The following is a 9,366-nucleotide window of genomic DNA, read 5'->3' as shown; positions in this document are numbered from 1 at the left end:
GTGGGAACGCCTCCCGCGAACCCCGCCCCGCCCCGCCCCGCCCCGCCTCCGGGCCCGCCGGGCCAGGAAGCGCGGAAGGAACCGCCGGGGGCCATGGACGGGGCCGTGATGGAAGGGCCGCTGTTTTTGCAGAGTCAGCGTTTCGGGACCAAGGTAGTGTGGGCAGGGGTTGCCGAACCCCATCAGAGCTAGGGGTGGGCGACTGAGCCCAAACGGAGGGAGGGGGTGCGCGGCCGGTAGGGGAGCGGCGCCGGGACCGGAGAGCCCTGTGACGTTCCCTCTAAAATGCTTTGCACATTCTTCGGAGGAGCGTCCGCCGGCCTCCGGGTATGCCTCTCTAGCCCTGGGGAGACAGAGGGGCATCCTCCTGGGGAAACTTCGCCAGCGGTCGTGAAGCCTTAGTCTTGAAATCGGCCCGCTCGGGTCTTTCCTTCCCCCGTCGGGGCCGGGCAGCCGGTGCTTGTCCGCTCCCTCCCCAGCGTCTCTCGGCTCTCTCCCCAGAGATGGAGGAAGACCTGGGCGGTTCTCTACCCGGCCAGTCCCCACGGTGTCGCGCGGCTCGAGTTCTTTGACCACAAGGGGTCGAGCTCTGGAGGTGGCCGAGGGAGCTCGCGCCGCCTGGACTGCAAGGTGATCCGGCTGGCAGAGTGTGTGAGCGTGGCCCCCGTGGCGGTGGAGAGCCCCCCTGAGCCTGGCGCCGCAGCTTTTCGCCTGGACACCGCACAGCGATCCCACTTGCTGGCGGCCGACGCGCCGTCCAGTGCAGCGTGGGTGCAAACGCTGTGCCAAAACGCCTTTCCGGTGAGGGGCCTGGGGCGCCACAGGGCCCAGGAGGCGAGGCGGGGTGGGAGCAGTTACAGCGGCAGAGGAACTGGGCTGGCTCAGACCCTGGGAATCGCGGTGAGGGAATCACAGCCTCCTTCATGCTCCTTCTCTTTACCCCAGAAAGGCAGCTGGGCCCTGGCACCTGCCGAGAACCCACCCAAGCTTTCTGCCCTGGAGATGCTGGAGAACTCGCTGTATAGCCCCTCCTGGGAAGGTAGATGGCCTGAAAAACCCCAGCAGGGAAGGGGTGGAAAGAAAGGGTGTCCTAGGAGGGGAAGTAGGAATAGCCTGAGAGCTAGCTTTCAAGTGTGTGTGTGTGTGTGTGTGTGTGTGTGTGTGTGTGTGTACAGTCTGCTCCCTTCCCCCACCCCAGTCCTGGCCAGGTCCCAGTCTAATTGTGTATTCCTTCCAGGATCCCAGTTCTGGGTGACGGTGCAGAAGACTGAGGCCGCTGAGCGCTGTGGCCTGCACGGCTCCTACGTGCTGAGAGTGGAGGCGGACAAGCTGACTCTTCTGGCCGCGGGGGCCCAGAGTCAGATATTGGAGCCACTCCTTTCCTGGCCCTACACTTTGTTGCGTCGCTATGGCCGTGACAAGGTACGGTGCTGTCAAGACAGGACTGGCTCCCTGGGCTGGGCGCCTGTGGGAGGGGTGGACAGGAAGGTGGGAGACTGCACTCTAGATAACTTTCTCTTGCCTAGACCATGACCCACCCCCCTTTCCAGTGCTCTCTTCTTTGTAGGTCCCCTACCTAGTTCTAGCCCTGTGACTCACCTCCTCTGATGGCTCCTGGTAACATGTTTCCCTCTACATCCTCTTCAGGTCATGTTCTCTTTTGAGGCTGGCCGCCGCTGTCCCTCCGGCCCTGGAACCTTCACCTTTCACACGGCACAGGGAAATGACATCTTTCAGGCAGTCGAGACTGCTATCCACCGACAGAAGACTCAGGGGAAGGCTGGCCAGGGGCAGGATGTTCTCAGAGCTGATTCCCATGAAGGAGAAGTGGCAGACGGGAAGCTGGCTTCCCCCGCGGCCCCCCTGGAGCTCCCAGGCAGCCCTCCAGCCCTGTATGCGGAACCCTTAGACTCCCTGCGCATTCCTCCAGGCCTGGGCCAAGATTCCCTATACTCAGACCCCGTGGACAGCACCCCTGCGCACACAGGCGAGGGGACACAGTTAAAGAAAGCTCTCTACTGGGACTTGTGTGAGCATGTGCAGCAAAAGCTGATAAAGGCCAAGTTGACAGACCCTAAAGAAGACCCCATTTATGATGAACCTGAGGGCCTGGCCCCAGCCACTCTCCGGGGCCTTTATGATCTGCCTCAGGAGCCCAAGGATGCATGGTGGTGCCAGGCTCGGGTGAAAGAGGAGGGCTATGAGCTCCCCTACAACCCTGCCACTGATGACTATGCTGTGCCACCCCCTCGGAGCACAAAGCCCTTCCCAGCTCCCAAGCCCCAGGGCCGGGCCTTACCTGAATCTGGTGCTGCAACTGGCGGTGGCAGCCAAGGCCATAGCTCAGACACTGCCCTGTACAGCCAGGTCCAGAAAAGTGGGGCCTCGGGGAGCTGGGATTGTGGGCTTCCTGGAGTAGGGACTGACAGGACTGGGGCCAAGTCAGAGGGTTCCACGTGAGAAATAGGGCGAAGCTGAGGTTGCTGATAGGAGGACCATGGGGAAGGGGCGTGGGATCAAAGGAACCTGTTAGAGCCAGCACGAACCAGGGGGCCTGTGTGCAGAGAACGGGGTGCAAGGGGGGTCCAGGCAAGGATGATCTGTCCCAAGAAGTCATGGAAGTGGGACAGAGTCACAAAGGGGCTCAGGGATGGGGGCTGGGGGAGGCCAGCACCTCTAAGTCATCCCCACCAAAGGAAGGGATAGCTGCCGGAGCAGAACTGTAGAAAAGGGTATTTGGTCAGAGGAGGTGTGGTTTGAGAGGCTTGTATGGAAGTAAAGGGGGACACTGAGCTGTGTCTGGACCCCTCCCCCTTCATTGTTCTTTACCAAATATATACATATAATTTTGGGGGGGGGGTAAGTTTTATTCTCATTAAAGTCAGTTTGGATTTAAGAGGTCTTTGTCTGTGAACAGTCAAAGGGGACCGAGTGGCAAGATGAGCTGGGTAGACATGGGATTAGGAGAACCAGAAAGGTGTTGGGGGCCACTGAAGGAGGAGAGGGCCCCAGGGACGGGGTGATCATTCGGAGTCTGAAAGGTCCAGTTAGGCCCACCTGGGGTGGGTGGGACCCTGGGTATAACGTCGGTAACCCTCAGTTTCCTCTGTTGCTCTTATGTAAAATGGGAAAGCTTAATTATAGGCACAACCTCAGAGGGTTGTTTGTATGGAAGGAGTTAAATTTCTCAAGTACTTAATTGATTTGAAGTGCAGAATAAGCATTTTACAAATGGTAGTTATTCTGTGGATGGACGAGGCTGCTGGGCAGGTGTGAGGAAAGGGGAACAGGGAAGGAACAGGCCTTTTTCATACCACCCTCTCCCCTGTTCTCAGCTCTAGGATGCCCCCCTCCCCTTGTCTCTCTCTTTCTCTCTCTCAACCACACACTTTGCGTGTAGGTAGCAAGCACCAGCCACTTTTCTGTTTGAAGGCTGACGGGAATTGCAGTGTTGATGGGTGTGGTGGGAGGGGCACAGGCTTTGAAATGAAGCTTAGATTTCACTCCTACTTGTTTTTCATGAGCTCTGAAAACCTCATCCTTCTCTCCTGAGGTCCAGTTTCCTGAAGGTGACCTGACATCCACCTGCTTACCCAGAACTACAAGGAGAAATGTGGTTCTGGGAATGCTCCTAACAATGGTGGAGACCCATTGGGTATTTATTCTTCATTTGTGTCAACAGTATCAAATGATCCAAAGGAAAAATAAGTCCCTTCTTGGAGAAAGAAGAGGGTCAGATGTGTCTCCTCATGGCCTGAGGAGTAGGGTGGTGAAAGCACTGAAGGCGGAGGAGGGGAGGCTCTGTTTCCCAGTCGCCTGGAGCTCACAGAGGGTCAGGTGGAGAGAAGGCAAGTCGCCAGAGAAAGCCACTGTGGGGCAGATCTGGAGCCTTGGCATGGACGCGCTTTAGCAGGGCAGTTGGGCTACGGCGCCAGAGACTTAGGGCCCTGAGGGATGCTCCTCATCTGCCTCTTCTTCCTCCTCTTCCACAGAAGGCTGGAAGAAGACTTCCGAGGAAGCTTTGCTGGCTGCTGGCATCTTGGAGGCTCTGCCAGGGGCTGGAGTCATAGGCAGAGGGGCCACTGTGGCTCGCACTCGATTTATTTGCAAAGGCTCAGCCTGCAAAGAAAGCAAGAAGAGCTTTCTGTGAAGACTAGACAAGTCCTGATTTCCTATTCCATTCCCTGCCGGGTCTCCAGTCCTAACTCCTTGGGTCGCGTGAGTGACAGCCTCAAGGCCCAGAGCAGTGGAGTCCCCGGGCTCTCGCCTCCACAGTGCCTGTCTCCTGGCTGAGTGTCCTCCTCTGTTTGCTTGCCTACCAGCTAACTCACGGTGGGTTCTATCCCCATGTCTAGACTGACTGTAGTTTGGAAACCTCTTTCTCTTGTAACTTCAGGTAAGACAAAGGTTTTTTTCTACAGGCTTTGTTACTGAGAAACAAGGAAAAGATTTATAAGAGCACAAAAGGAAGCCCATAGACTATAGAACATGGATTTCATAAAAATAAATCCACCCCCCGCCCATTACTCTTCTCTCAAAACTCTTGTCACTGGGGCCATGTCTCTAAGCTTCTAAGCTTGGTCAGCCTCCCTTTCCTCATCTGTAAAATGAGCATAACACTTACCTTGTAGGGATGCTGTGAGGATTAAATGAGAAAAATAAATGTGAGAGTACACGTCATCAAACCTGGCAAATTACTGTTGCTTGGTAAATACTAATTTCCCTTCCCTTGGGCATTTCTTATGCCACCTTCTTTCAACAGAGGCCGTGGTTGTGGTTACAGTGCAGTCCGTTTGCTTAGTGGAACAGTGATCTGTTAAATGACTACTGAATTACCCAAACACCGCAATTAAGATAACTAAATATTTTATGTAAATGCCCAAGCAAAAAAAATCCCAGTACCGCGTAGGGGTTGTAATGTTCTTTGTCTAGGGCGAAACGCTTCTTTTCCAGAGGAGATCAGGGAGGATCTCCCTTGGATGGGGGACAGGGGAAGAGGACTTTGGCATTCTGGGCATAAAGGGGAAGTAGGGAAGTACCTTTCTCACAGCTCGGCTCTTGGAGCTTGGGTGGAACCGGCTGTGAGGGTTGGCAAAGGTGCTGCTCAGGTGTGAGTACAGGTGGCTCCAAACTTGCAAGGGGTTGTAGGTGGATTCTAGTTCCAGGTCATCAAGCATGCTCTGAAGAAGAGAGAAGGGGTGCCTCACTAAAAACGCGAGGTCACAAAACCCAAGATGTCAGGCAGAGACCTGAGTGTGAGAAGCTGAGGAGGGGTGATGGCCCAGGGCTTCACTGAAGGATGTGAAATAGATGCGTGTCCTCTTGGGTGTTCTGGCCCCCAGGTCTCAGTGCTTGTGAAGGGTCAGGCAAGGGTACAAGAAGTAGCAGCAACTGAATGGTTAGGGACACTGAACATTCTGGCCCCAAGAACCATGTCACAGGATTCTGAGAGGGGCCAGAGTGCCATGAGGGTTACAAGGGATCCAGTGTGTGAGGCTGTGAGGGAGGGTGAGTTGGGGGCTGAGGTGCTCAGTCTGCAAAGCAAGTACACTGAGTTCTCCGCCTGTGAGGCGAGCACAACCAGAGGACACGCGAGCAGCGCATTCCTGAGCAGTCAGGTTTTCCGGCCACAACATCCTGTGCCAGGAAACAACTGGCCCTGAAGTGAGACGCTGAGTGAGCCACGGCCACTCGTGCCCACCTCTCTCGCATCCCTGTGGCTGCCAAGCCAAGAGCACAATCCCAGGCTCTGTCCTCTCGGCACGTAAGCCAGGAATCTAGCAGCAAGGGTGTGGTAACTGTTCTCTGTGCTGTGAGCACCCCCTCCCACCCTCAACTGGTGAGGCCGGCAGAGGAAATCCAGAATCCAAATCCAAGATGAGAGGAGGAGGAGAAAAATGGCCTTTAGAGCTGTTCCCTCCTTTGCATCATAGTCTCATTTTAAAGCTTTTCCTATTCTCAGCGCCTATATCGGCTGCCTTTTCCTCCCTCTCTCAGAGATAGACGTGTACAAACAGGCACACACATGCATTCAGAGATTGCAGAGAAGGACCCATGAGAACACACCATCACGCAGATGCGTGCTTTCTTTCGTCTTGCCTCAGTTCCTTGCTTTCTCTGCTCCTCTTACCATACTCTTGGAACCACTTCTCCCTCTGCTCCCTGGTCCTTTCCTTCTGGGGCTGACTCATTTCCCTCATCCCTTTCTTGAACTCCATCCTTTTCCCTCCCCTCTATCCCAGGAGATCTGGGCTCACTCGCCTCCACAGTCTTAAGGCTATCAGCAGGCATGTCCTCAGGTAGCAGGGGGAAAGGGCTGGGCAGCATCAGTTCCCGAGTGGCCACTGCCTTCACCAGCAGAGTGGGAGAGGGAGACGGCAGGATCACGTAGAAGGTGCTAGTGGGCTCTCTCAGTTTGTCTTCTCGGTTCAGGGGCTCCCCTTTGGCCAATAGCAGCCATTCTCTTTTCTGAAACAAAGACATACAAAAACGTAGGCTCATCTTCAGTCTTTGACATGTTTGGAAGATTAGTCCCAATCGCTGGCCTGTTCACTCTCCCTCCCCTCAACTAGTTCTAGACACTTTAAAGCAGCGCCATCATTTTGTGCAGCACAGAACTCTGAGGGGGTCTGGTAAGCCAGGCAGGTGGTAGGTGCCTGCAGAAGTTCATGGTTTCTAAACATTTTGCTTATTATCTGGAGATGCACTGTGCTCCTGAAGAACAGATCCAAAATGTCTGGAAAGTCTACCTGATGCTTCTCAAGTCCGTCAAATTGGAAATAAACGATATAGAACTCACAGTATATGTGTGCATGGGGAGAATTTGCCCCTGGTCCAAGGACATGGCCTTTTTAAGCCTGGAAAGGATGTTTGCTGGAAGGGATATTAGGAAATTGTAGGGCACTCCATTTTAGTTGGCGCAAGTAAAAAGTGAGGGCTTATTACTAGACTCTCAATTCTTTTTTTAAAAAAGTATTTATTTATTTGACTGCGCCAGGTCTTAGTTGCAGCATGCAGGATCTTAGATATTGGTGCAGTATGCAGGCTTTTTAGTTGCAGCATGTGGGACTAGTTCCCTGATCAGGGATTGAACCTGGGCCCCCTGCTTTGGGAATGTGGAGTCTTAGCCACTGAACCACCAGGGAAATCCTTCAAGTACTTCTGATGTGGCTCAGGGTTTGGATTATTATCATTACTTTAATCTTTTTTTTCATGCTAGTTCATGTATTTGTTTGTCAATTAGTTTATTAAGAATTTGCTGAATGCCCATTATGTCCCAAGCACTAAGCATGGGTATATAGAAATTCATTAGACATGTTCCTTGTCTCCTTAGAGCTTATAATATAGTAAGCAGGTTTGTAAACTAATGTTTGTCCAAGATTTAGGATGACCAACTTTTCAGTTTGTCCATCTTTAGCACTGAAAGTCCTGTGTCCCAGAAGACATTTCAGCTTTGGGAAAACTGGAGCAACTGGTTACCTTTCTAAGACTCCTTGGAGAACAAAATATCTTGCTACTGTGGCAAGTCTCTGGGGGCTAAAACTATGGCAGTGTGACATTTCTTACACCTCAGGGTTATGAGACAAATTCACAACCATTATATCCTGGGATTACTAAGAAAATCTGAATGCAGCACACAAAAAAATTACGACCCCTAGAATTTGAGTCCATTGATTTTTGAGACAATGGCTAAGATTATGTTAGAGAAGTGATACGTAAAAATACATGAGATCTCTCAAAAATAACTCCTGATGTGAGAACTATCAGAGGACTGGGAAAAGATTGATTTGAAAGGATTTCACAGGGTGCTTTAAAATTTTCTGGACTAATTTGCAGAGAGATTGACAGAGGCTCTGGAAGAAGACAGGCAAATATACCCTTATTAGAATGGTAAAGATATTAATTTATCTGCATTTCCCGGGAACATTCTGAGAAAGTGAGAGGTAGGGAAATTGAACGTTAAGGCTCCTATTTTGACTCTGAATTTCTAACCTCTTTCTGGACAGTGATGATTTGAAGTCCTGGAACCAAGCTTGAACATGTTACCCAGGTCATGGGTGGACTTGTTCCTACAGGCATTGTACCTGTGATGGAAATAGTTAATTGACAAACCAGGTGTCTGAGGTTGAGAAAAGGCAGTGGCATGGGGTGTCTCAGAAAACCTTTGGGGTCCTCAAATTGAACGGTGTTTAATGACTGGGTTGCTGTTGTGCAGTCACTAAGTCCTGTCTGACTTTGTGACCCCATGGGCTGCAGCATGCCAGGTTCCTGTCCTCTGCTGTTTCCTGGAGTTGGCTCAAGTTCATGTCCATTTAGTTGGTGATGCTATCTAACCATCTCTTCCTCTGTCGCCCCCTTCTCCTTTTGCCTTCAGTCTTTCCCAGCATCAGGGACTTTCCCAGTGAGTCGGCTTTTCCCATCAGGTGGCCAAAGTATTGGAGCTTCAGCTTCAGCAACAGTCTTTCCGATGAATATTCAGGGTTGATCTCCTTGCAGTCCAAGGGACTCTTAACAGTCTTCTCCAGCACCATCATTCAAAAGCGTCAATTCTCTGGTGCTCAGCCTTCTTTATGGACCAACTCTCACATCTGTACATGACAAATGAAAAAACTGTAGCTTTGACTATATAGACCTTTGTTGGTGAGGTGATGTCTTTCCTTTTTAAGGTGCTGTCTAGGTTTGTCATCACTTTTCTTCCAAGGAGCAGGCCTCTTTTAATTTCACAGCTGCAGTCACCATCCACAGTAATTTTGCCCAAGAAAAGAAAATCTGCCACTGCTTTCACTTTTTCCCCTTCTGTTTGCCATGAAGTGAAGGGACCAGATACCATGATCTTTGTTTTTTGAATGTTGAGTTTCAAGCCAGCTTTTACACTCTCCTGTTGCACCCTCATCAAGAGGCTCTGTAGTTCCTCTTCACTTTCTGCCATTAGGTTGGTATCATCTGCATATCTGAGGTTGTTGATATTTCTCCCAGCAATCTTGATTCTAGCTTGTGATTCATCCAGCCTGGCATTTCTCATGATGTACTCTGCATAGAAGTTAAATAAGCAGAGTGACAATATACAGCCTTGTACTCCTTTCCCAATTCTGAACCAGTCTGTTGTTCCATGTAAGGGTCTACTTGTTGTTTCTTGAACCTCATACAGGCTTCTCAGGAGACAAGTAAGGGGTCTGGTATTCCCATCTCTTGAAGAATTTCTCATAGTTTGTTGTGATCCACACAGTCAAAGGCTTTAGCATAGTCAATGAAGCAGATGTTTTTCTGGAATTCTCTTGCTTTTTCTGTGATCCAACAGGTGTTGACAATTTGATCTCTGGTTCCTCTGCATCTTTGAAACCCAGCTTGTACATCTGGAAGTTCTCG

At 51.4% G+C, this 9,366-nt stretch overlaps 2 protein-coding genes across 5 annotated transcripts in view; one reads left to right on the top strand and one right to left on the bottom strand.

Moving 5' to 3' along the window:
• Positions 1-32: 32 nt before the first annotated feature.
• On the top strand, positions 33-2,896 carry DOK1 (docking protein 1). 4 transcript variants are annotated; one of them, XM_020895581.2, is made up of 5 exons: positions 33-153; positions 502-801; positions 946-1,039; positions 1,238-1,422; positions 1,648-2,896. In XM_020895581.2, exons 1-5 carry the CDS (start codon positions 94-96, stop codon positions 2,458-2,460), a joined length of 1,452 nt encoding a protein of 483 aa, XP_020751240.2. In that variant the 5' UTR covers positions 33-93; the 3' UTR covers positions 2,461-2,896. The 4 variants fall into 4 exon arrangements, with proteins under 4 accessions (XP_020751240.2, XP_070331936.1, XP_070331938.1 ...); XM_070475835.1 differs by lacking the exon at positions 33-153 and adding an exon at positions 177-327; XM_070475837.1 differs by lacking the exon at positions 33-153 and having other exon boundaries at positions 725-801; positions 950-1,039.
• Positions 2,897-3,319: 423 nt separating this feature from the next.
• M1AP (meiosis 1 associated protein) overlaps positions 3,320-9,366 on the bottom strand; it is a 90,593-nt gene continuing 84,546 nt past the window's right edge. Inside the window, exons 8-10 of the mRNA XM_020895568.2 lie at positions 6,262-6,468; positions 5,040-5,180; positions 3,320-4,119 (exon numbers count right to left, since the gene is read on the bottom strand). Of these exons, the coding sequence (XP_020751227.2) occupies positions 3,940-4,119; positions 5,040-5,180; positions 6,262-6,468 (528 nt within the window). The 3' untranslated portion in view covers positions 3,320-3,939. The remainder of the gene's footprint in view (positions 4,120-5,039; positions 5,181-6,261; positions 6,469-9,366) is intronic.

Source organism: Odocoileus virginianus, chromosome 2 (genome assembly GCF_023699985.2).
Source record: "Odocoileus virginianus isolate 20LAN1187 ecotype Illinois chromosome 2, Ovbor_1.2, whole genome shotgun sequence".
NCBI classification, from domain to species: domain Eukaryota; kingdom Metazoa; phylum Chordata; class Mammalia; order Artiodactyla; family Cervidae; genus Odocoileus; species Odocoileus virginianus.
This window is presented reverse-complemented; position numbering and strand designations above follow the sequence as displayed.

Coding starts and splice junctions, on each gene's coding strand:
- DOK1 (XM_020895581.2), top strand. CDS start 94: ATGGACGGGGCCGTGATGGAAGGGCCGCTGTTTTTGCAGAGTCAGCGT. Junction 154..501: donor GTCAGCGTTTCGGGACCAAG/GTAGTGTGGGCA, acceptor CTCTCTCCCCAG/AGATGGAGGAAGACCTGGGC. Junction 802..945: donor TGTGCCAAAACGCCTTTCCG/GTGAGGGGCCTG, acceptor TCTTTACCCCAG/AAAGGCAGCTGGGCCCTGGC.